The 27,285-nt window shown below is 40.0% G+C and overlaps 1 protein-coding gene across 6 annotated transcripts in view; it reads right to left on the minus strand.

The window, feature by feature from the left end:
* LOC116329849 (focal adhesion kinase 1) overlaps positions 1–27,285 on the minus strand; it is a 65,323-nt gene that overhangs the window by 15,506 nt on the left and 22,532 nt on the right. For 2 of the 6 annotated variants that reach the window (XM_031751995.2, XM_039619800.1), the window contains exons 5-24: positions 26,576–26,663; positions 26,261–26,340; positions 26,003–26,065; positions 25,833–25,887; positions 25,332–25,472; positions 24,896–24,973; positions 22,625–22,732; positions 21,846–21,963; positions 21,398–21,428; positions 20,916–20,986; positions 20,505–20,522; positions 19,867–19,923; positions 14,717–14,814; positions 14,319–14,403; positions 14,109–14,209; positions 13,549–13,664; positions 13,230–13,330; positions 13,010–13,099; positions 12,668–12,872; positions 4,566–4,677 (exon numbers count right to left, since the gene is read on the minus strand). In XM_031751995.2, coding sequence (XP_031607855.1) covers positions 4,566–4,677; positions 12,668–12,872; positions 13,010–13,099; positions 13,230–13,330; positions 13,549–13,664; positions 14,109–14,209; positions 14,319–14,403; positions 14,717–14,814; positions 19,867–19,923; positions 20,505–20,522; positions 20,916–20,986; positions 21,398–21,428; positions 21,846–21,963; positions 22,625–22,732; positions 24,896–24,973; positions 25,332–25,472; positions 25,833–25,887; positions 26,003–26,065; positions 26,261–26,340; positions 26,576–26,663 — 1,816 coding nt within the window. Of the gene's footprint in view, positions 1–4,565; positions 4,678–5,580; positions 6,888–6,944; positions 9,356–12,667; positions 12,873–13,009; positions 13,100–13,229; positions 13,331–13,548; positions 13,665–14,108; positions 14,210–14,318; positions 14,404–14,716; positions 14,815–19,866; positions 19,924–20,504; positions 20,523–20,915; positions 20,987–21,397; positions 21,429–21,845; positions 21,964–22,624; positions 22,733–24,895; positions 24,974–25,331; positions 25,473–25,832; positions 25,888–26,002; positions 26,066–26,260; positions 26,341–26,575; positions 26,664–27,285 lie in introns of those variants that run through there. The other 4 variants (XM_039619803.1, XM_039619799.1, XM_039619802.1 and 1 more) reach the window with 3 other exon arrangements.

Below are 27,285 nucleotides of genomic sequence, written 5' to 3' on the forward strand. Positions count from 1 at the left end.
TGCACCACCTAATGTAAAAACATAATAGTTACAGAAGTTTAGACCATCTGAGAAACTGAAGCTGAAGCACTTCTGACATTAATGCAGGTTCGTACCATTGCATCCATGTGCAACCAGCTAAGAGGTTTCTATGACCTTGCTCAGTGAGTTGCTTTGAATTGAAAAGGTTTATGTACATGAGCAGGAAATGCCATCATAAACACCATAAACTTTTTTTGGTGTTTGAGGTAATTGTTACTACACAAAACTGCAATAAGCGCATGCGGATTTGGTTTGTTCTGTAAAATGGTGCTTGATATGCCTACAAGCAATTTATCTTCATTTTTTAAACTACCTTTAGCATTTACAGCATACAGCACTTAGCATTTATATGAGATTTTCAACTCAAGCAGCATCAAATAAAGCTCATAGTGGGCCACCACCATGTTGCAATCTAAATCTGTTTTGGTAGTTTTTTTTACAACCGTGTGTGTATGTTAGTGTTTGTGAGCCAGTCCCTGTGAAAGTGCTGAGGTGAGATATAGTCAGGCCCATAAGTATTTGGACAGTGACACAATTTATAATATGTGTCATAAACATTTACAGGAATATTTTGTTAAATCCCTTGAATTAAAACTGGATTTGAAATCCACTGTGTTGGTTGTACAGAGGCAAATTTACAAAAACTGTAACATTTTCCAAAAACCTTGAGATCGGACACTCTTAGTCGAGTGTTCGGCTAGTGCGCCTTTCGTGTTATTTACCAAATTTAGATGCACTCTTTTCATTTCAGTTCCGTATGATAGCCTGTAAACATTTTTGCTTCTCTTCTCTTTATTTTCTTTAATCTAAATGAAACAAAAAAGGAGAAGGGCGGATAGATGTGGTTGAAATGCAAGATTTTTTGCTTTGAGATGCTGCTGATGTAAGGTTCAGAGGTTCTGAAATCCAGCTACTACACCTTTGAACAGAGTATGTCATTTAAAAGTACAATTTCTGCACAGCACATTTTGGAAAAACAGTAAGTGGAATTTTTATTTATTTATTTTTAAATCAAATCAATAATTTTGAGACATGCATTGTTACAAGTGTGGCAAAGCTCCACAAGAAAGGAGTGATTAAAGCTGTTCTTAGTGTAGTGATTCACACATTAACCTAATAAACAAAAGTTCCCCAGTTCGATCTCTGGAGGACATATCATCATGTCAATTAACAGGAGCTGATCCTGGTTGTGGTGAGGATTTAACTTTTCAGCAAAGAGCCAAACAGGCCAATGGGAAAGGCTGTTCCTTGCTGATTTCTCACCTTTAGAGAAATTGTAGCCATATATATTTATTTTACAAGAAGCCATACACTTCAAGACAGAAAATATGTGAAAGAATACGGAAAGAAGACTGACCTTTTACCCTGAAAACAGGATTGCCTAGAGCTTGTATGTACTACTACTACTACTGGCTGCCAACCACCACCTAGTTGAAGGTGACAGAGTGTACACATGTGACACACACAGACCTTTTACCCTCATCTGGTATTTATAGTTACTGTCTTCACATGTTCATCTAAACATTAGTAGAAACTTTGAATATCTTTTGTGCATATATTTCACTTGAAAAAGATCTCAGTGAGACAACCTGATTTAATAATATTCTGCAATAAAGGAATGTGATATAGTACAATGCATAAGCAGACCCATATACTTAGAGGGTATTTAATCACAGTGTGTTACTGTGTTACATTTTCCTCTGGACTTCGGTTCCATCTAGTGTGAAGATAATTTATTAAACAATGTTCTGAGCTCATGTCACTGAAACTGATCAGATATTTGTGTTTTTTGATTTAACATGCACTCCACAGAAGTGTCATGTTTGTTCGATTAGTCAGTGTTAGCCCAGTGGATTAAGGATTCGTTGAAGGCATTCCTGAACAAGCCAGAAATAGGGTGCATTAATCCGAGGACACGTCAAAACTATGCCCGACAGACGCAAACACAAATATAAGTGGCTGCATTCAATCGCAGAGTGCAGAGGACGTTTCAACAGCCAGTCCTGCGAGAACAAAGCATGCAAGCAGGCTTAGCATAAACCCGCTGGAAAAAACCCCAAAAACTCCCTCCTGCACAATAATCTTTAGACCATTATCACAATTAGAGTTTTACTTCTCAGTGGAGAGTATTAAAAAATGCTGCAACTCTCATCCCACTTTATATTGAAAATGGAATTTAGATGGTGAAAATCAATGTTAACATAAAATAATGTTAACTGACCCTACCCAACATGCATCACTAATGGGACTGTTGCAGCGTTTTTCTTTTTCTTTTTTTAAATACATGCACTCACATTTGTTCCTGTTAGTAGAAAAAGCTTTAGTGTAGTTTAGCAGCACACCACCTGCCTTCAATGGTGTAGACATGGGTCTTTCAGAGCAGAGGATGGAAAAAGGTACGTGGGTAGTTATGGGGAGGTTATACATTTGGCTGGATGGGTGAAGGTGGGTGGAGGCCAGATTACAGGCAGATGCTACTGTGTGTGGGGCCGGAGGTAGGAGTGGGGACTTCTCACATGGCTGCACAGCAGGACAGCATGTCTGGGCGTCAGAGTGCAGTTGGAGTGGAGTACTGCGATCAGTCTGACGGTGGGTATGAGAGCTGCTGTTTCTGTGCAACTGCAGGGTCTTAAGATCAAAATTGGACTCGGGCTGGATGCTATGGAGGGTGTGGGGACAAACATTTGACATGCTGAAGGGCAGAGAGTTAAAGTTGGGACTGGACTGTGAAAGGAAAGGAGAGAAATGCCGAGGATGGAAGTGGGTGTTGTTTGACTTTGAATGGGAAGAAGGTGGCAGGTGGCTGTTAGTAGGGGGATTTGTCTTTCGTGGGCAGCTGCTGCTGGACAGGCTGTCCAAATGTGTGTAAAGTGGAAAAAAGACGTTAGTTTGATCCTGAACCAACAGGGAGGAGTAAGATTTGAGTTCAGTATTTAACATTGGGTTGCGGGGAGACAAAGAGCTGCTGTAATAAGTGCTGTTTTGAGGGGGTGACTGAGGATGAGGGCTGGGAGAAGAGGAAAAGTGCTGCAGGCATTTTAGAGATGATAAGTTGAGTGGATGAGTGGGAAGGTGAGGATGAGGGCTCCCAGTGCAGAGGGAAAGCTGTGAGGCAAAGCACTGTTTTTGATGGCAGTGAAGATGAGAAGGAGCAGAAACACAATCCATATTGAAGGTGGGCTGCAGGGAGGGACGGCGGCTGGGCTGCAAACAGAAACACAAAGGTAGAGGAGGAACATGTCGAAATAAAAGTGTCACAGTGTGACAGCCAGGAAGAGATAAAGCATAGACAGAGATGTACACAACTGTATCCTAAGCCATGCAGCAAATAAGCTTACAGATTGTACCCAAACATCATCTGGACGTAGCGTTTTCAGTAGCAGAAACATTTTATTGCTCATCCAACTCACTTCTTGACTTCACTACGTCCAGATGAACAGAATTAACTTTTTGAATTCCCTTACCTGAATGACTGAGCATGCATCAAGATTCCCAAACCAACAGCTTTAATTCATTATGTTGCCAATGAACCAGCTGTTTACTGGCAAACAAAACTAGCCTGACCCTAACCCTTTAAAGAAAACATATCTCAATCTCATGAACTTCTGCTCTAGACATCTGGCTTTCATTGCAGTCGAAGGAAACAATTAAATCAGATGCTAACAGCAGGGTAGCATAAGGCTGTAAGTGAGGGTAAAGCAACCAGCAGCTGGGGCAACAAGCTGTGAGGAGTAATGGTAGCAGTTGAGGCGGGGGCTGGGTTTATGGATTTGCAAACAGAACGGTTTATAAAGCATTTGTGAGAAAAAATAAGAGACAAGTCTGGTTTTCAGATTGGATGATGACAAAGTAGAAGGAAAAGAAGAAAGAAAAAAGTCTTCTCCTCTTCTTGCTCTTGTCTTGTGTAACAGGGTTTGGTTGTGGTCATGCATTTGCACAGTCATCACAATCATCATAGTGAAAAAGCATAATAGGAAACTCTGGCATCACTGAAATACAAACGGCGTTTTGAATGTAGAAAGAAAAATAAAAAATCAAAGAGTAAATCAAGTTAATCCATTCTTTCCTTTTTAATGTTAGCATTTTTACGAGGAGGGACGTGGTCACACACACACACACACACACACACACACACACACACACACACACACACACACACACACACACACACACACACGGCACTCCTTGAAAAGTCTGTATGAAAGAGCTCAAATCTTTTCTCATCTCTTTGTTTTGACTTCTGCTATGACTCGTCTGACTGCAAACTGACAAGTCATCATGTGAAAAGTGTTAACATAAACTTGCTGATTTTTCCTCTTTAGACTTAACAGTGCTTAACAGTTAGATATTTGGGTAATACAACAAGTTGGAAACAAACCCATCACAAATCCACAAGAAATAATACCAAAAGTCTATAATTGCGGCTATAAAGCACTCAGTGTTTGCAATGATCAGGGTGTCAACAGCACGGAAAACACCATTGTGCACTCGTACGAACACAAACGCACAGACAGACAAACACATGTGGTGTGGTAGTGTCTTACTTTTGGTGGTGCTTCATCAGACCCTCCAGAGTCCCACGAAACAGTGACCTGTCTCCTCATCTCCATCCTGTTCCTCTCCTTCTGCTGGACCTTCTCTTCCTCTAATATTGTGCTAAAAGAAAGAAAAACAAACAGCAGCGTACTTGCATACACTCACACTCAATGATGCATAAGCACATATGTAAATAGGCAGGGGTGAGTCTGTCACAAATATGATAACAAACACTTGAGCCTGTTTATTAGAATGCAGTCCTGTGTTACAGAGGGCCTTGGTATTTAACTGTGAATAATGATGATGTCCATCCACGTGCAGCATCCAGAGGCATGTAAATGAAACAGTTACTCCCACTGCTGCAGAAAAAAAGGCTTTTGCATTCAGTGTAGACATTTTATCTCCACTCATATGCATGCTCTTAGACTAACACACAATTTCCACTTTTTAGGGTCTTTCCCCACTGGCGATTCTTTACAAGCATGCTGCTGGCTTAAGTGGTTTTCTGCCTCCTCCTGTAAATATGAAAACTCGCTGTGAACCCCATTTAAAAGGCACACACTGTCCTCAGTATTAGTTTTATTACACTGCGCTGTGTACCCACTAAAATTCATGCATTCCTTGCACTCTGTTTGTACAGACTCTCCAAACACAAACTATTTAAGTGAGAGTAAAATCAAATATCATTTTGTTATGAAATGTCCTACTGCTGCTTCTTTTTACCCCCCCAGTTTATCCCACATAAATCACTCTCATCGGGCCGGCTACTCTAACACAACAAATTGAATTTATTAGAACTTTTGCCAAATAAAAATCATCACCGTCTCTCAATTTTCAGTCTTTGTCAGTTCTTTGCTGGCCAACTGTGCCAGCTCGCTAAAGCACTTAATCATTGACTCGCATTGCTTAAGAATGGATTGAATCACTTACGGTTTAAGCAACATCCCACGCCCCAAACCCAACATTTTTAGGTCTAGTGTAGCCAAAGATACCACATTGAATTTAAGCGATAAAATTACTGACCCGTTTCCTGGGAAAGCTGCAGTTAGACGAAGCCAAGCCCCGAATCCCAGAGGGAGAGCAGATGGTTTTGTCTTTTTATTTTTTTTTTTACAAAACAGAAAACTGAACTTCTATTGAACAACCCAGCACAGCACCCTCTCCGCACTGCCACACGCTCTTTCTGCTCGCCTTGCCTCAACAAGGGCAGGCGCTATTTCTAGCAGCATCGTTACGCTGTTCCTCTTCTGTTGTCCCCTGCCGATTGTTTGCGCGTCCTTGCACCTGCCCGAGTCAGTCTCCAGTCTGCTCTGCTTTTCCATCACACTCAAGATCCCTCAGACACACTCAAACACGGCGTAAACATCGACTTGTGTGAACCGACAGTCAGCAGCTTGATCATTAAGCTTTAAAACCTATTATTAATTATAATTATCTAAACTTACAGTAGAGGCAATCCTTACTTTACTCAGCTAAAGATCTCAGATAAAGCCAAATCCTTTAGTGCCAGTTTTTCGGCAGTACCTTTTACTTCACGCTAATAAACAGTAGTAATCCCAGCATGAACAAATACAGATACAACACACAATTACTTTGCTAAAAACTAAACAAAACAACTTAACTGTTCGTGAGTGCCTGTGGATTGAATTCCCAGTCTTTCTCTGCCTTTATATTTAATGTGTGTGCTTTCTTTTTAAATGTAAGCAGTCAGCAAATGAATCTGCCAGTCTTGCTTAGCAGTTGAACAGTAAATGACACCACGTACATGCAACAGCAATACCATCAACACCTGGCAACATCAACACAGACCATCTCCTACCCCCACCTACACTGCACCACCTGGAATAACAAGGCCTCCTCAGTTAATTTACGCAGGCCCTGCGGACTACATAGTCTTAGGGTTTTGAGCAACACCCTGCTCTTAATCTCACGTACTCTAGTTCTCACCTGAGGGCTACCAGTATGACCACGACTGAAGATTATCAGGATACTAACATACATATGGCATCATGATGACTTGCTGAGTGTGAGACTTTGCTCAGTAAAGTCTATAGTCCATATTTAAATCCTCCATCAAAAAGGAGTCACTGCTGTCACAGCATATTTATGCTTTTGTGAACGAGCCAAGTTCTCTAAAAAAAAAATTTGCTTAAATAGCAGAGTCGAAATATTGTCAATAAGCCTTCAGACTGAAACTCTGAAGACAAAAACGTCAAAGAGCATCAAAGAGGGATACCAGAGGAACAACCCTGGTCAAAGGTATACAAAGAAAGGCTTCTCTAACAGCTGATTATATGCTAAATGAAAAAAGTTCTCAAAGCCTGACATCACAACACTTAGAAAAGTCAAATGAGATAGAAGTGCAAAGAGATCATACAATACTCTACCTTAGAAAAAAAGAAAAAGTGTCCACATCCACCCGAGCACCTAGGAAGAATTAAAGCAGCCACTAGATGGATGATGGCCCGACAGCAGTCAGCACTGATACTTTACTGAAGGTCACCGTGAACAGCAGAGTGTATTAGCATCACTAGAATCACAATGCCTATTTCTTCATACAGGATAACATAAATCTGCTCTGTTGCAGCTGAATCAACAGGTTTTAGCTCAGATACGTTTCGTTGCTGGGATAACGCGATCTGATCTTCGTAGGCTAGCTTTGACCATGAGGAGTGCAGCGCTGCAGTAACTCCGCTCGGCTTTTTCCATTCTTCTTTAATTCTATCTGTCTTCTCTCTCCCTCACTCTCTCTCTCCCTCTGTTCTTTGGTAAGCTGGAGCTCATGGCAGCTGCACACTGTGTAAACACACACACATGCACACACACGCACGCACACACACACACGCACACGCACACACACACACACACTAGTAGTAGCTGAGAGTTGCATATTTGGCAGCAGGGACCTATAATTGATATTATGATATAAAAGCCAGCCAGACTGAAAGTAAACCAAATCGTATAACCTTATATGGCTCCACTTTCTCCTATTAATAGCCAGTGACCACGTCGAACATGGTCAATATTGACTTGGTAACCAAGACACTGGCTGAGGCCCACCGAGGGCTCCTTCGCTCTCAGCCATCCCAATTTGAATAAATGCACTTAATTCTGCCAGCTTAGCAGCCACACTGCACATGTACTTTTCCACACTATGTTCTCACCCTGTTAAAACATACAACCGCAAACATATGGAAGCATGTGTCAAAGTAACGAGCGGATTTCTGCAACGTGAAGGCCTCCAACTTGCTCTGAGCCAAAAGGAGGAGATGTTAAAAAAAAAAGCAAAAGAGGTCGGGGGGGCTGGAAAAGGTGGAAAAGAGAGCGTAACAGAAGCAGAATTACAGGAGATGCAGGAGAGCTGACACTGAGAAAAGTGGAGGTGGAATGTGAGGTGTGAGTCATGCTGGTTTTAAGCAAAACTCATAAAACCACAGGAGTTAAATATGCACTCTCATTTTCCTGTTTCTGTGTAAGAGAGTTAAAAAAAGGTTAAGGTAGAGAGAGAATGTGCACGCTGAAGGAAACAATGATGGCATCTTGTTCCGCTGCTGCTGCATGCTCCACATGTTTCACACAGTAAGAATGTGACTTAAAATTTATAAGATACACAAACTAAATGTAATATGTTTAGTCAGGAGGGATTCAGTCAGTTGTGGAAGCTTAGCTGTCATGAAGGGTTCATGAAATGACTAGGGAGGGCCTGTCTAGACTAAATAACTGATAGCAGCGCTTGCAGACTCCTTTCATGGCTCTCTTAAAGACTAATTTCCTGTAGACTATATGCAAAGGACAAAAATAAAGGCGAAACAATGTTGACACATTAAGCTGAACTCTATCTGCAGCATGTTCTATTGTTAGGTAACACTTGCAGAACCAATGTCATGATTACGAGAAACAATGAGGATATTACTTAAATGAATATGTATACCAAGCATCGTCTTTATAGATTTTAGAGGTTCAGACTGCACTCTAATAAAAGTTTCATATCAGTCTTCCTAATCTCATAATCCATTTCTTTCATTTCCCATAAGGGGCAATACTGAAGCATCGCTTCCAAAAAACTGCAGGTCTGTTCATGCCAAAAGATTATGAACTGTTGAGTAACGACGGCTGGGTGAAGCATCGTCCTTACTGGCCTCTACTTAACCCTACGGTGTAACACAATGAAAGAAAATATTCATCTGACGGAAAATTAATTATAAATTAATTTATAGTAGTATTTATTGTATATGTAGTAGTAGAAGAGTCAGATTAAACTAAAGCTGACCGAACTGAAGCCCCTGATCTGCTACACAACGCCGAGCAAGAGGTCTTAAAAAGTGTTGTAAAGCATGAACATACTGTAGCTTAAATAACTGACTTCAACTTGTTTGTGTGGCTGTTTTTCTGCACGTGGTGGCTTATAAAATTCAGTCTCTTTCTTTGACTGTACCTGAAGATGATGACAGCTGACATGGTGATCAGATTATAGGCACACCCCTCTACCTGAGACTGTGCAAATGTAATGTCTTGATAAACTGCAGGATTATCTGGCTTGTGAATATATTTGAGCCTTCCTGTTTTAAGTGACACACTAGTCTGGGGCTTGGACTCGGGGAAGTTTTAAATTACCAGCAGTGATGTCTGGTACTGCCTTATCTGATCGCAACATGCCCGGGATTTCGCGGAAATTACGATCTATCCTTGCAAAACCATCTCCAGGGAAAATCTAGTAACGAAGCCGTGATGTATCATCTAACAAGGCAAGGCATGACTGAAGTTGCTTACTTGTCTCTGTCAGCATCACACCTCTGTTACCATGGCAGCCATAAAGTCATCAGCCCAAACAGAATGCAAAGTGCACCCTGCTTCATACCTGAACAGGTTTGTTTGGGCTGTGAGTTACAAACTGAGCAGGAAAGCGTACCCTTTTGTGTGCGCTCAGTTAGGCTGTGGAGACTGTTAATATTGTCAGTTGGATATCCTCTCATAGATTAAAAAATAGTATGTGAAAATATGTAAACACTATATTTTGTAACTAAATAAGAAAAGCTGTAATACTTGCTAATACTATTATCCTATTATCCTTAGTGCTGATTGGTTGCAGAAGCTGTCTGTGCATATATATAAACTCAGGGAAGGAGGACCATGGAGGCTGTCGATTGGTGACTTGGTTCCTCTCTCTTCCTCCCTCACTTTCATCAGCACCAGCATTATCATTCTGTTGCTTGTATGGTTTTTTACAGCTGCATCATTTCATCTTCTTTGAGCCATGGATTTAGGGACTCATGGCCAAAATGACCTGCTGAAGATCAAACTGAGCATCAGAATAAGGAGGAAAGTTGATATGTAGGATGTGTTTGTCCGCTCAGATCTCCCGTGCAATGATCTCTAGGGTTTACACAGAAAGGTGAGAAAAAGAAAAAATATTCTTTTGAAAAAATCTTTCACTGACTTGTTGATGCCAGAAGTCAGGGGAGAATTGCCAGACACTTTGAGCTGAAAGGAAGGCAAAACTAACTCAAATAAGCACTCGTTACAACAAGAGCATGCAGTAGAGCATCTCTGAATGCGCAATATGTTGATGGGCTACAGCAGCAGAAGACCACACTGGGTGCCACTTCTGTTAGCTGAGGCTACAATTCACACAGGCTCACCAAAATCAGACAATACAAGATTGAAAAATGTCGCCTTGTCTGATGAATCTGCCAACATTTGAATGGCAGGATCAGAATCTGCCATAAACAACATGAAATCATGGATCCATCCTTGTATCTATAGAGGCACCTCACTGTCAACTATATATATATTTAACTTTGTGTAATGTACTGGGAGGTATTTGTATATATTAGAGACATTTTGTTATATTTTATTACTTTGTAACAGATTGTAATATTTCATTACTGTCTCTGGGATTTATAAAGTATTGTGATTCAGGCTGACGGTGATGTAATAGTGTGGGGAGATTTTCTTGGCACACTTTGAGCCCCCATGTTGATCCTTTTATGACCATAGTGTACTCATCTTCTGATGGGTGCTTGAACCATATTGTTGAACGCCATCAAGATCAAGACAGTTTTGAAACCAGAGGGGTTCCAAACCAGCAGTACAGCATACCTAATGAAATGCCAGTGGGTGTATGCCGGAATACAAATGTTACCTATAAAACTAGTCTACAAGACCTACAAACTTGTTTAAACAAGCCAGAAAAAAAATAAACTAAACTTGAATGAACAAAGAATCTTTCTTGGCACGCACAGACATTTTCACAGTTTGACCTGTGAAAATGTCTGTGGTTAATATTTCATTTTGGTCTAATGTTAAGTCATCAAGAAAAACAGAAGACTACAAGACCACAGTATGTTTCAGACTTTCAAAAGTGCATCTACAGCGTTTCCTTGTTTGTCCCACTGCTTGTGACATTGCCGTGATTACAACAGACTGAGAGTGACACCTGCTGTCAAGCAAGTGTAAAAATACTGACGGCCCCAGTGGTACTCCTCAGCCTCCATGAAGCTGCAGCTATGGTAATCAAAGGTGATGTCTTGAGTTATAGCATTCAATCGATTCTCAGAAAACTTGACCTCTGATCTTGAGGTCACTGAGATTTGAACTTTTCTAAAACTTTAATAGACACACCTATGGTATCAATTTGCAGACCAATGGGAAAGTAGAACAGAAAAACATCCGCTGGATTTCACAGCACATTTTCACCTATAAATGACATACAAGTACTTTTACCTTTTCAGTGTATTCAGATTACCTATTGTTATTTTTTATAAATCCAGATGGCAATTGGCAATTTAAATTTACATAAAGGTTCTCTTTCTAATACGATAATGTAACAACTAAGTAAAATAAATGTGCCACTGCAGTCATTTTTCAGCTTTCTTCACCAACACAATTAAAACCAAAGCTTACTAAAGATGACGTCAATGGTACACATGAAGTTGGGTAAAAAATACTGGTGGATCTGAAATACAAATATTTGTGCTTCTTTGGATTCTGACCTTATACAGATGTGACTGCTAGCTCTCTTGCCGTAGGTGCCACCCTTTTTGTACAGCTGAGTCTACTCTAATAAGTACTACTCTAGTAAGAGTATTTAAGGCTAGAAAAAGGGGAGCTGTAGAGCTGCAGATCATTTTTGTTTCGCAGCTAGTGAGCTGTGTGTGGTGGCTGCTTACTCCTGCTCTGTGGGCAAATGTGTGTGTTTTGGTGATTTAACCTTTTTGACTTTTCTGATTATTGACCAATTCTTGGGTTTGTTTTTGTTTTTTTACCTTTCTTTTAAAGGTGACAGCGACTTGTCCGTTTCCTTCAGTTTAATTAGGAACAAAAATAATAATAAAACCTTTTAATTTAAGAATTCTGACTCCACGTCTGCTTTTTTCTTTTACACCGACACCTTTTGTGACTTTTTAACGGAATGGAATGTAACATGTAGTCAGCACAACACCAGGCCATCTTCAGACTTATTTACATCTGTCAGAAGTGGTGCCAGTGGTAAACCTGCCATTTTGATCTTCTCTGGTGATCTGCATGCTGTTGGGCTCTGAGCACAAGTCCTGCTAAAAGACTTTGAGCCCTCATGATACCATAATGGAGTCCAATCCTCTCATTCTGATTCAGATAGTCTGTTCAGGAGTAGCCTGCTCAAGGTCATTGTAAGGCTCTGCTCCTCCTGTTCCTCCCTGCACAAAGGAGCAAATACCAGTCCTGCTGCTGACGGCCCTGTAACAACCTCCCTCCTGGTATCTGTTCCAGATTTCAGACTGTGCTCAGAGACAAACCTTCTCGGAATGACACATATGGATGTACCATGTCGGTAGAGCCGGACTACCTGTAACCTGAATGGTCTGTGGCCACCGCCAAAACCAATCACATTTTTGTTTTGTTTTTGTTATCTTGATCTCTGAAGTTTAACTGACTATGTCATTGTTTTTATGACTGTTTCACTAATTTCTTTAGGGTTTAATTGAGACGTGTCTATTGAGTAATGATGGTTTAAGGTTCCTGCAGCATAGTTCATTCAAGCATTCAAACAAAAAATCAATTTGCAGAAAATCCACACTCAAAGTGCCTCACACACAGTCCCACACAGTCTCTCAGATCACACGCCACTGACCTCAGCTGTGTCTTAAGTTCATTAAAGCGTGGCCTCTTGCTGGGATCGTACGACCAACACTTTGTCATCAAGCTGTAGAGAGTAGGAGGACACTGAGGGGGCATAGCCAGTCGCTCGCCGTTCTCTATCCTGCCTATGACATCGTTGTTCTTCACACCCTGGAAAGGCTTGATGCCATACATCAGAATCTCCCACATGCAGACACCTGAAGAAAGACCAATAACTTTAGTGAAAATGAGACAGCCGCCTACATGGGTCGTAAAGCAAAGACACAAAGCGAGGGGTAAAACAGAAGCAGACTGGAACGGGACAAAACTGAAGCAGCACAGGCTTAAAACATACCAAACATCCAGACATCACTGGCTGTAGTAAATCTTCTGAAGTTGATGGATTCTGGAGCCATCCATTTAATAGGCAATTTACCTTTAGATGCTGAAAAACAGAAATGAAGAAAACTGTGTCACACTTCACTGATCAGGTCTGCTCTGAATAATAATGGAGCTTTTCTCTGCCGGATCACACAAAGAAAGTAAGACAAAGGTGGCGATGCTTTTTTACATACCTTTATAATAAGAGCTATCCTCCATGTATCGCGACAGCCCGAAGTCTCCCAGCTTTACACAGTCGACCGTTGATACCAGCACGTTCCGCGCTGCGATGTCCCTGGAGACGTCAAAAAGGAATTAGAGGAAGAGAAAAACACACTGATATAATTTTTTCTATTCATATTCAGTGGTCGCATTCATATCTAACATGTGTTTTCTTTTTTGACAGAACAACAGTGTTTCATTCCAGTAGGTGACAACGCCACCTACTGGAATTATATTTATTTAGTAATTGTGAATTTTTTGCTATATTATTTCTGTATGGCTCTTTCCTACCTGTGTACAAATCGTTTGCTCTCCAGATACGCCAACGCTGTGCTGAGCTGGTAAGAGTACAAGATGAGAGTAGCCAGATCCAGACTGTATTTCCTCACCTGAAGAAACGACCGAAGCTGTGTAGAAAAACACACAGGGAGATACTATATAAATAAAGCTGAAACGAAACACAAAGACAAAACAAACCAGAAAGCATATACATGAGTTAATGTATAACACCCATAATATTTAACCCTGGGAAATGTGAGGTATGAAATAACTGACAGGAAAGTGTTTATCAAACCATCTTGCAAAAAAAAAAGAAATTAAATACAAATTTTTATACGTGATTTTTAATTTGTGTTATTGTCCGGCAATTCTGTGAAACGTACTGCTCTCAATCTGTTCTTAAACAAACACACAACAGGGTTACAGGTAAAGTCTCAAAAACTCTGATCTAATTTATAGTTTCCAGTTTTTAAACAAATATAGAAAACAGCAGGGCTCACATACCACATGCACAAGGATGTAACTGTGCTTTACACAGATGCAACTTACATATATTCTTATTAGTGTCATACCTCTCCAAATGTACAGAGCTCCATGATGATCCAGACTGGATTCTCAGTGATGACTCCCATCAGCTTCACTATGTGAGGATGATCAAACTGACGCATGGTCACTGTAAGAAACACAAGAGGGAGGGGTCAAACAATTCCCCAAAAGAAACTTTAAAAAAAAAACTATTTAGAGGCTACTACGATTTTACTGCCATCAGGTCAGCATCTTACGTGCTTCTTGGAGAAATTTTTCCCTGACACTGTCTGATGTTGAGTTTTTGCACGTCTTCACTGCCACAGACAGAGCTGGGTTCTCCTGCAAGAAACACATCCAAAGAAGCAAAATCAGCATCATTTCAACAGAGGCGCCAACATGCAGCATATTCACTGTCTGCTCCACAGACATCACAGTCAAACTCTGAACAGTTTGCAGTTTTCAATAAAGGGCCTGTAAAATAAATACTGTTACCTATTAAAACTTGTTATACAAGACCATCCCTTTATGTTTCTCTGGTACAACTGCTTTGACTGTGCTGTGTGTCATTACTGTGATATGACTGAATCAGTTTAGCCTCTCTTGAAAGTGACTGTGCAGAGAGAGCACGAGAGAGCAAAGACAACAAACGTACCGGGCTGATGTAAATTCCTTGGTGGACGTCTCCAAACTGACCCTCGCCTATGCAGCGTCCCAACTCGATACGATCCCGCTGAATCTCATAGTCCCGCGCTGGATGCACAAAATAAACACAAACACACACACACACAGATGAAAATGAACAGAGTAAACCTTCAGATCAAAACATACACAGATTAATGTCCACACACTGGGCTTGCATTAACCAAGCTTGTCAGAGCACTTTATAGTATTTACGGCCTGTCTAAAAAATCTGTAGGTTAAACAGCTTAAATATGCATGTTTGAGGTTAGTTTCAGACTGCACCATGGAAATAAATTGAATTCTGTCAGATGCAATATTTCAAAAATCTCACCTACTCTGACAAGCTTGAATTTCTTAACAAGCTCACCATCAACAGCATGCAACAAGAGCATCAGCAAACTACAGCCAGACATGCCATGTAACACAGACAAACAGGAGCCAATTACAATGAGCATGAATTTCTATGTTGATTCAAATGTAATATGGATAAAGTCAGGTGGTATATGGTGAAAACTCTCTAAAGGCTCACAGGCTAATAGAAAACCTTTGTTGCTTTTGCTCGGGACACAGAACAGATCACTGGAACTGTAGCAGCTCAACAATCTGAGTGTTTTCTGTCAAACGTGGTTAGTAAAAATATGTTTTTTAATATTTTGTTTTAGGTTGGTCTGTGAGATGCAGGCTGTTGAAAGCTGAAGTTTGCTCATGACACTGCTGACCTGACTTTGTCCATGTAATAAGCTTATGAATAAAGCACACATGAAGCCATAAAGGTCACTTTACAGTATCCTCTGGACTTTTATGACAATCACTGCTGTTCAAGCACATGGGCGACTTTTAGAGACAAAAGTTGCTGGGTAGTAAAACGTAGCAGCGATGACCTCAATGCGGAAACAGGCTGCATGATACAGTAACAAAAAAAGGGAACCCTAATTATTGCCTTTGCTCTGTTCTCTGCCTCTAAATGTCACCCGTGTGGCTGACGCTTTTAAAAATCCAGTGTTAAATAATGCAGTAAGACTATCCTGTTTGTTAGTAGTCTGGGTTTAAAATGTTCCAGTGTATAAATGTATGCATCTATTTAAAGCCGTCCCTCTCACTGCACTTACTCCTCCAGGCAAAAATTGTAATAAGGAGGATGCTCTGAATCAACTTGCCTGGTTACAAAAATATTTCTGAACGCCTGCCATGTTTCTGTTACTCTGAGCAGTGAATAGGGTTTTAACAGCGGTCGACTGTTTATATTATTATTGATTTTTCTGCAGAGTAACGTAAGCTCATTCTCAATTTGTTCCACCTTTTAAACACAGACAAAAACAAGATCCAAGTCCATTTGGGTTGTCTCACTTCTGAAGCTACCACCAGTTTAGCAGAAAGTCACAGCACATCACACATGAGCAGAGGGGTGTTTGGTGGTGGGGGGAGGAGGAGGAGGTGGGGGTCAAATCAACAGGGTAGAGGGTACAGACAGAAACTCTGATTTTTTTTTTTTTCAGTCACAAGCAAACGTAAAAGGGTCACAACAACCACCAAGTCAAAGTGCCATCACAGTACAACCAGAGTTATGGTACTTCTTCAATCATTACCTTGATCTAGTCCATAGTATTCTGGGAAAATGGGTTAGTGATAAGAGACAGAAATAGCTAGCTGTGAGTACAGAGAGCCACATATTGTTACTGGAGACTCTACTAATTAGGTCAGTGTTAATTTAACAGCTGCAGTGAGTGTGAGTGTAACAGTGATGCTGATGGATTAGTGCTACTGTAAGTCAGAAACAGTGTTATCACATTAAATAACTAATAGGTAAGACAAATAGATAAAAACCTTCCACTGTATAACTGCTGCAGTGATTCATAACTTTTGGTGGCTGACAGGTTATTTAACTCTATTTAACCTTAACTGAGTAGCTTTTAATGTCTTAAGAAACCATATCAGAAAAAACATCCCGGGGTCTTTGAAAAGCTGTTACTCAGTTTTAGGGTCAAGCTCCTTGCCTGCTTCAAGCAGATTGTTAAAACTACTAAAACTGGGTTAAGAACTGCTCAACATATTAAAACCTGGAAGGACAGCTGTGAAACATCACCAGAGGAATGTGGTCAGAAAAAAAAATCTTGAATGATGTTTATAAGTGAAAGTAAGAGGATTTCCACACGCACAACGGGAAGAGAACTCAAGGGACCAGTGGTAGTGACGTGCCAGTGAAGCTAATTTGAAAAAAGGCTTCAGTTTGGTAGAGAGCACAAAGACTGGACTCTGGAGTAATGAAAAAAGGTCATGTGATCTAATAAGTCCAGGTTTACCCTGTTCCAGAGTGACGGGTGCATCAAGGTAAAAAGAGAGGCAGATCCATCCATCATGTCATTGTGTTGCTTACTATGAAAGTCTGTGGGCACACTGTTATGATCTCGAGCTGCTTCAGTTGGTCAGGTGTAGGCTCTGCAACATTATGTGCCCAAACAATGATGTTAGCTGGATCTACTGAACAACCTGACAATGTCAGGATTCACTGGTATCAAATTGGGAAAGAGCGAGCCTAAACCCTGAAGACAATGTTTGGGATGTGCTGGAGAAGACTTTCAGGGCCAGTCCGACTCGTCCATCGTCAGTACAAGATCTTGGTGGATAATTAAAGCAACACTGGCTAGAAATAAATGCTGTGATATAGCATACAGGTCCTACAACCCCACAGCAGAGGTCATCACTAGCTATATTAGAAAGGTGCAAGTTACAAAGCAAGCAACTTGCTCGCCAAATAGTGAACTGCTTGGAAACCTGCTATTAACACAACCAAAATACTTATTAGCACACTCAAACTACCCAAGTCCCAACATAAACATCTGAACTTGACCTTTTTGGGGAAAAAAACCAAAAAAAGCTGAATGAGTCATTTGCAGTTTTGATGCAAATGAATGTTTCAATGCTTTTTGAGATTAGTAAAAAGCATTGCTGCTGTAGTTACTTCTTCGGTTCTGTGTTTACATGTGTAAGTCCAGAAGACTGAACTACAAAACTATAATTTATGAATGATCAAAAAGCAAAGCCATGTTGGGATTCAGCTGCATTCTGCTTACATGGAACGAGTGCTTACGATACTCAGGCAACATTTTATAGCAGCTTGAACAGGCAATTTGTCAAAACAGCTTAAAAAGAAAATACACTCCATCTTCCCATCCCACATTAAGTTGATACTGCCCGGCTACTCTGCCTTCTTATGCTGCCTATTCACCACAGCCACACAGGACCTAATTCAGCTTAACATGAGTCTTAAGCCTGGTTCACAGGCATCGCTCAACAGCAGCACAGCAGAACCTCTTCATATATATTTCTCATTTATTCAGCAATGTTTTTATTAATGCAAAGAACTGTTCAGCCTCCATGTATGACACACAAGGGCAGACAAACGCCTACGCTGATGTCTCATACTAAAAATATTACCAGCCTTTCACACTGAGCACTATCACGGGAGGAATCAGTCATTCGTAAATGTTCACTAAAAATGCAGACAATGCGCGCACAATACGTCAAAAGAATCTGAGGAAGCTGCGGCTCTTGCCAAATCTTGTGGCAACTCGTGAAAATAAATATAGACTTCGAGTGTAAAAATACACACAGAATATGGTCAAAGTGGCTTCCCCCTTTTAAATAATATTACTGCATGTGACCACGGAAAATGTGATCATTCACACAGGAGTCTGAGCAGATCAAAAACCGCTTGGAACATATCTAAGTGCACACAAATTCATGCTTTAAAATTATGTCAAACAAAGAAATCTTTACATCAGGTCTGCAAGGTGACTTGATTTAGTTTCAGGTGCTAGGTAAGCTATTTAAGAATAAAATATTGTGCAAACGTCTTGAGCTACCCATTTTTTCTTTACATTGTGCTTCCAATCATCCAGACTTTCTTGTCTGGGTTATTTATTATTTTATTTACTTTATTTTATTTTATTTTATTAAAATGTGGGCATTAGTTCTCCAGGCTTTTTGAAGGTCTGACCTATGAATGATTCAAGCTTAAAAAGGCACCCAACTAAAGGGATGAGCCAGTGTTGTGTTTACACAAAAAGACAACTTGATCTGTTACAAAACAGAAAATCTGTTCCCATTTTATTAGTTGAATCTGTCAAATATGACAACGATAACACAGTTTGAGAGGTATAAAAAAAAAGAGCTGTTAGCCAGAAACTTTGCATATATTGGCATGGTGTGCAGTCTGACTTCAAAAATTTTGAGGAAACAAGTGGAGGACAAAGGAAATGGCCTAAGCATATACAGCGGATGAGCAGTTTTTAAGAAAGCAAGTAAAGAACCTCAGAGATCCATGAGACCCTTAAGTTGAAGCCTCGTGAGAAATGGTGTCAGTGGAAGGATGGCTGTAAAGATTCTTAAGGGAAACAGAGATAAGGGTGAGGTATGCCAAATTACTCAGGAACTTGACTGAAAATCCGTGGCAACAGGTCTGATGGAGCGATGAATCCAAATGTGAACTGTTGTTGATTTTTTTTCTAGATAGTGTAGTAGTGAAGAGTAGACAGGAAAGCAGACAGAGAAGATGAGGAAGAATCCTGTATTCAGGCTTGCAGAATATATGGTCATCATGGGCTGCATTAGCACCCAGTATTGCTAGATTCTTTTTCACCATGCAGCACCATCTGAAAACTTGTATTTCCATGTATGTTTCAATAAATCACTGCTCCCATTTTCCAATTTCAAAGCAAAGTATACACAAATGAAGGGGTGGCTCAAGACTTTTGCATAGTACCGTATACCAAGACAAATTAAACAAAATACAAAGATTTCCATAAGTGAACGTGTGATACAGCAAAGAGATTCCTGACTCTAATCTCATCCAAATTTAACTCCAAAATTCATCTAAAATGCCACCACACTCAGACAACATGCCTGTTCATGGCTTTTAATCTTCATTTATAATCAAATCAACAAAAAGAAACTGTGAAGTAGACAGAGTGTAAACAAAGTCCCTCTATAAAATGCCTCTGATATAAGTCTGACACGGTCCACTGATCAGCGCAGACACAAACAGCTATCACTGCCTCTCCACTTGTCACTTTAGCTGCCCACAACATTTATGGGTACGTGTATCAGCGTATGTCTACTTACTCGAAGGCATGGTGTAGGTGTCCTCCTCGTCTATGATCTCAGCATAGTCGTCTGTTTCTGCAGAGCAAAGAAAAGTCAGGATGAGAAAAAGAGCCGAGAACAAATCAACAAGTTCTGAGCTGATGACAAGGTCGCATCTAAAAATCACTACAAAGTCCTCTGTGTCAATGATTTAACTGTATAACATGCCACCATGTCTAAGACCTTCCAACATCACTAAATAGCTGAGTCCAGTGAGCACACCTTCACCGAGACAAAGACTGCAATTTGCAACATTAAGAGAAACACCATGATCAGAAAGAACTACCTTTCCAAAAGCCCGTCACCATACCCGACTCCAAACACATGCACAACAACTGAAATGTTCGTGTACTACAGTGTGGCCTCACACCAGGAGTGACACGAACAATAGAGAGGGGGAGAGAGGAGAGGAAAGGGGAGGGATGGAAATATTCTTTCTTTCCAGAGAAACAAGCTGAAGAAAAACAGGTTTAGTCATGGAGAGAACTAATACAGAGTCGAGCAGGGACAGAGAGAGTTAGAGAGATATTCTCCACACATACGGCAGCCTTAATGAAGATACAGAGCAGGAATTCCACTGTTACTAATGAAGGAGGTTTAAAGAAAATGTAGTTTACCATCGCCACTAATGTGACCTGCAGAAGCCACAAGCAGCATGAAACACAAACACCGGGGGAGAAACATGGAGAGAAGCATTAGTTTTACCGTTAATGGTTTTAAAAGGTCTTTTTTAAAATGTCATTTTAAGTACACGTGAATGAATCTGAGGTCAGTCGACAGCCTGAGCAGAGACAGAGTGACAGTGACTAAAGCTCTCCACGAAGACATCTGGCCAGACAAGGACTCTTCACTGCGCACACAGATGAGGCTTTATGTGGAAACAGCACTCGCACACATATCTGTGAACCCTTTATCTAACTCTTAGCCGTCACTGTCATTCATGACATTTAGAGCAGAGGACAGAGAAGCACAGTGACAGAGGAGAAATGGACTGGCTAGCAAGAGGAAACACGACGGGGGGTTTATACCTGAGACGCAAACTGCTCGAGTTCGCACTCCGTCCATCCGCTTTTCCATCCGCTTCTCATGATTTGAAACTCTGGACCAGAGAGAAGAGAATTATTTTGGGGATTTGGCTCACATTGTCTTAAGACAGAATGAGCTGCTATTTGCAGCTACGAAGACAGCGGCGCAACGAAGGAAACGGAGAATCCTCCCACATCCTGTCATGTGTGCTGCTTTCAAGTGTCAAACACTAAAAACCAAATAAGTTTCTAAAGTTTACAGAGAATATTATATTTACCTTATAAGCAATTCAAGAATTCATGGATTTGAGACATGCTTATGCTCACTTTAGTTTCAGAGTCATAACAAAATGCGTGAAACCCATAATAACCACTCAGTCAATTAAAGAAAAGATAACAGGCTCCACTGGTAAAAGAAGGAAGAAGACAGCTTGTTTTCACTTAACACAGCCCTCAACGAGCATAGAACAAATTAGCAGACTTACTTTGGTATAGATGGCAGAGCTCTGTCTCCCTCTGCAGAGACAAAATCCACAATTTAATTGGTCACAGAGCAGACTGACTTCATGCTAGAGCTATGATTTCACAATTTCTTTGTAGCCATAGCTATTTTTAGGAAAGACTAGCCAGACACCATCTGGTTAATCAAAGCGACAAGCATAAAGCCTCACTAGTCACAATCAAGACTCCACCTCAGTCTGAGAGATGACTTGACAGCAATTTCAATGCGGTACTATTTACAGTGTTTGCTTTTTTTGTTTTAAGCTACTGTTAGGATAGAAACAATAGAAACATGACCACAATCATCATCTTTGCACAATCTTACTGCTACAAAGCTAAAAAAACAAAAAATACAAAACCCAAACAAACAACAACAACAAAAAAGTGAAACATTAGACTATAATATAAAATCTGAACAGCTGAACATCCTACCTTTGTGGACCCTGACGATGAAGGAGTGAGTAACTGAGGAGACGAGCCGACAGTAACCGTCAATCAAGTCGGCCATGTTTTCTGCCGTAGTCAGCAATGCTGTAGTGACAGTGAGGGGCTATACGCACACACCCACAGAAGGATTAGTGTAAGAACGGGACAGAGAGCTGCTTCACAGTGACACAACGAGGGCTTTATTAGGAATAAGGCCTCCTATTAGTGCATGCGCACACACACACACACACACACACACACACACACACACACACACACACACACACACACACACAGTCCCATATAGATACACACATATCCCTGCTCCAATACTGTGGCAGCGATACGTTTTCTGTAAGCCTGCTGCAAACACACAGTCAATATGAAACTCAGGCTCCTCTCCTTTTTCCTGCAGCTCACCTAGTTTTTCATGCGTTTTAATATAACTTGAACTATTATGTTTAAGTAATTCTATATGTAATCTATTTTAGAAAGTAAACAGTGACATTAGCATTCATCAGCTGGATGGAAATAATCTCTGTGACAAGTGTGATTTCATCAGCAGCCAACACAAGCAGGAAAACAACATCCACTTATTGGCATCAAGACTTTGCATTGTATGCATTTTCAATGAGAATCTAAATGAGCCACATGTTTGAGAGGAAACGCATACAAATAGGTGTAACTCAAATTTAAACAGCAATAGGTTATACTTCACATTGAACCACATTTTTGTAACACACACAGAGAGCCAGATGAAGAGTATACAGGGTGTGTGTTTTTACCTCAGGAGCTCCGGCCACGTTCAGCTGCAGCATGCCTTTCCTGTCCTTCTCTTCCAAAGCAGAGTACTGGATGGACTGCACCTGATTAAAGTTAGCTAAGTGTGTGGGCTGCAGAGACAAAGGCAGATGCACAGTCATTAAATACATCTGGAAATAGTCAAAAAGAATCTTTAGATATTTAAAGCATAAGAATTATAAGAAATTATTCTGCATTATATCCTGTAACGTTTCAAGCAAAAATGAAAATTAATGTCAGTCAGCTTGCAGCACTGGATTGTATGGCACGCAATGTCTACCTCAAGTTTCCAACATTGCTTACTACGAAGCACAGCATCAGTGAAACACATGGCATGTGAACTAAGTGAAAGTGTCAAAAATATGACTGCTGCACTAAGCAAACAGGAGCTTTCTCAGTGTCAAACCATGTCTAGACAGAAGGTCTCTAAGGAGGCTGTGCACAGCACTCTAAAACACTTTACAGAAACTTTAGCAGCTGTATCCAAAGTACAGACAAAGTGACCACAACATCAGAAGATCAATACATCAAGCTTGGTTCACTGACAGATAGAAAAGCAACTTCATAACAGACACTGCCTTTAAAATATTAAAAAAAATGCAAGACTCCAATCAGAAGAGTAGTGCAGAAAGAAGATTATCTGGTACTCATCTCGTCTGCACGAGTTGAGGTCTATAAACCTTTTCTCAGGAGGGGAAACACAACAAACGCTTGGTTTACCATTGGAAAAACTCCTACAGTATTTACTCAATAATCAAAAGAGTGACATGACTGCAGTACCTCACTTTAGCTGCACAGCGTAGGCCTACTTGCATGAAGGCATGGTGTCGTAAGGATGTGCTGAACAGAGTTATTATAGTTGTGTATTTTCTAATTGGTTACTATTTTTATTAAGCTTTGACTTTCTGTCTGTAGTTTAGTTTCAGTTGATTTCCCGAGTGGGCTTGTTTGTTTAGTTTAGTTTTAGTGTCACTGTTTTAACAGTCTTTTTAAATATTACTGTATGTATAGAATACACCAGAGGTAGGATTTAGGAATATCAGTGTAGGTATTAAAATAAAAAGACATAACGTTTTGAAAAAGGTTGACTCGCATTCTTGTAAATATCTCAATAAGTCTCAATAAACATGTCCATTAAAGGCTCAAGACAAGTTGTAATAACAAATTAACAAGGACTAAAACTAAGGCTATTGTTTCTATATATTTTATTTTATTTCAGTTTTCCCACTAACAAAAGCATATTAGGTTGTTTTTGAAAAGTTTATTGTTGTTTTTATCTTTGTTAACTAGAATGCTAATTTTAGTTTTTAGTTTAGTTTTAGTTAAATCTAAAAACATTGGTGCTAAAGCAAACACAAAATATAGAGAAGAACACCACAGAGTGTCAAAATTCAACTTTGAGGGCGTTTTACTGACCACCCTCTGAACAGGGCGAAGTGGCACTCCATTCCTCAGAGATATGCTAAACCTTCTGGTTTCAAAACAAGCAGACATTTTCAGCATGTGACCTCAACCCCATTAATAATTTAAGGGGTTCTGAGAGAGACAAGAACTTCTTAAAATACTAGAATTGGAAGAACTCGAGTCCACGTTAGCCAGAACGCATCGAGTCATTAAAGCAAAAGAAGCGTAAATAAACTTGTTGCTCAAAATGTGAAGTTGATCATTTATGATTAAAAAAAAAACATATTAAAGTAAAATTTCCACTTGTAGTCTCAGATTGGTGCTTTTTAAAATAAATTTTCATTAGTTATATATTCTTCAATGACTTCCTGTATTTTTACTTACTGCCAATAACAGTTAGTAATGTTATTACAGCTAGAGGTAGAGCAAGTCATCTACCAGCTGGAAGGTTGGTGGATCAATTCCCCGGCTACTATAATCATGTCCTTGAGCAAGATACTTAACCCAATGCTGAAAACTATTCTGTTTTTCCAATCTAACTGTGATCTGCATGCTGTTTCCTAACTTTTTCCAATCTAACTGTCTTTACAGACCTATTCTAACTTGGACAAGTGAGGAGATGAGAGAAAGAAAAGAAAAGAAAAGAAAAGAAAAGAAAAGAAAAGAAAAGAAAAGAAAAGAAAAGAAAAGAAAAGAAAAGAGGCAAACCAGTAGAGGGCAGTATGGTGAACTGTTACTGTGACCTTACACCTAAGGTATACAGTAGTACACAGTACACTCTTCTAAAGAGACAGGAAAAATACAGAAGTAATGCTAACTTTCTGTGGTGAGTTGTCTGTGTGTACACTCACCGTTGAGCCCTTATCTGTGAGGTAGCTGATTCCTTCCTCTGGTCCGATAGCTAACTCTACTGATATTACCCAGCTAGACTAGAGGGGGAGGAGAGACACAGTGCAGAAATGTACATTTTGACACATAGCTCATATTTCATCACATTGTGTACTTACACAAATTTACAAAAACTCTAATATACTCCTCTGTTTTTGATGTCTAATGGCATTTATAACAGAGTTAGGTTTGAAGTTAAAGTAACTGCTGCAGAAAATACAGCAATAAGAAGAAATACTGACACTACAAAACCTGAAATAATTAACTGTGAAAGTGAACACTACCCTGTGCATGATAAAGAAGCTCTAGCCTCCCACCTAATGACTTTGGCTATACATTAAAAACACGTCATTATTGATTTTTACATGTAACATTATCTCAATGTACCGAGAGTCCTACCCCTAAAGCGCATTTGAAGCACTCCTTGTCGAAGCGGTAGATGGGAGAAAGTATCTCAAAGAACTTGTGGATGCTCTGTTCATCATTGAGGTTAGCAAACTGCTTAAAGGTCTGCTGGATCTGCTTACGAAGAGCCTTCGGCTGATAGAGAGAGAGAAAAGGGGAAGGACATAACACTTACAAGAGTAAGGGCTTTCTGGGAAATAGCTGAGAACAAGCCAAGAAAAGCACAGCACACGACTGACAGGCCCCACTGTGAGTGACAACAGGAAGTTTAACTTAATTCCAGACAATCTGATTGATCAGACATTTAGCCAAATGTCCTTTCAGTCATCGGGTTTGTTTCCCTGCCAGTCAGCCAAACGGCCTGTCAGCTCTAACTCAGCTGATACACTAAGCAGGAGTCAGATGCAATTTGTGCTTTGACACCTTTGTTACCAGGAAGTGGGTAGACAGTTAGTCACTAAGTGGGTTTAGATAATTATACTAGTTTAATCTCACCTTAAGGGAATCAAGGAGGCTTTTGGGGAAAAACCTTCTCAAACCAACATCTTTCCTGAAATGAAAGAATAGTGCCACAACATTTTTCTTTGGACTAATTTACCTCAAAATAAACAAAATTTTGGAAGCATACACTCAAGACAGCATGACATGACATAACACAGTCTTACTCTAGTAGCTCGTAGTTTGATTTCTTATCCAGGGCGTTGCCTGGCATCTCTCTGAAGAACCGCCTATATAATCCACAGAAAAGATTAACATATGAACAGGATCAACAACTAGCCTCAAGTATTCTGGACAACTTCTATATTTGGGATTTAAACATTAGCAAACACATGTGACACACTTAAGTTCATTGCGGTTTGAAGTGTATCAAATACCTAAACACCTGTAATCTGTGTGTGTGTGTCTGATGAGCGTGTTCTCACCTTATTTCCAAACAGCCCAGTTTCAGTGCAACATCTTGATCCACCTGGTCAGCTATATGTTGCATGTAATCACTCTTTACCTGAAGAGACACATGGTGTGGCAGCAGATTTTTAATAAATATAATGAGCTAAGGACTGGAAATGTCTAATAGCAGCATACATATTAGATACGACGGGCATCTTTTAAAATTATTTAAAGGCATGTCTGCCTCATTTGGACATAGCAGAAATGAGGCAATCATACAGAAGACAATAAGTGACAGAAGAAAATCAGACTAGTTTTCTTTCATTCAGTATCCCGTTGTGTGGCCTCACCTGGTGATAGAGGTAGTTGAGAGAAGGTTTGTCTTCAGAAAAATGGCTGAGATAACCTTTAGGAAAGTACCGTATCCGCAACTCATACCTGAGAAAGACAGCAACAATGTTACCAAATAACCAAATACACACACACACACACACACACACACACACACACACACACACACACACACACACACACACACACACACACACACACACACACACACACACACACACACACACTTTAAAGCAAACAATCTGGCACAGCAACAATCTTAATTTTAAAAGCTGACTCCGTTGGTCTGAACAAACTGTAGGATCATTAAAGCGATATTACTTGATTAAAAAGACAAACTGATTTCAAAGCATACAGTTTAAAATTTTAAAAATGAGGAACCTAACATGTCACATGACATCTGATGTGACAGATTGAGGCTAGCAATTTTACAGTGGTTTGTCTCTAATTGACTAATATCTGTTGACTTGGAAACTGCTGTGGTTTTACTAACTGATAAACACCAACGTTTTATAATGTACCTTAAGGTGAAGTTAATTACAACTGTTATATTCATCAATGGGTTTCAAAGAATCTGAAGATTTTTTTTCAGAGGTAATGCAGACATAGCTAAAAAAATGCATTATTTTGCACTATGCCATCAAAACGAACTTGAGTATTGCCTGATGATAGAGCTATTTGAATAAGAAATTCTGCTTTCTGTGAAGAT

Source organism: Oreochromis aureus, linkage group 11 (genome assembly GCF_013358895.1).
Source record: "Oreochromis aureus strain Israel breed Guangdong linkage group 11, ZZ_aureus, whole genome shotgun sequence".
In the NCBI taxonomy this organism is placed as follows: domain Eukaryota; kingdom Metazoa; phylum Chordata; class Actinopteri; order Cichliformes; family Cichlidae; genus Oreochromis; species Oreochromis aureus.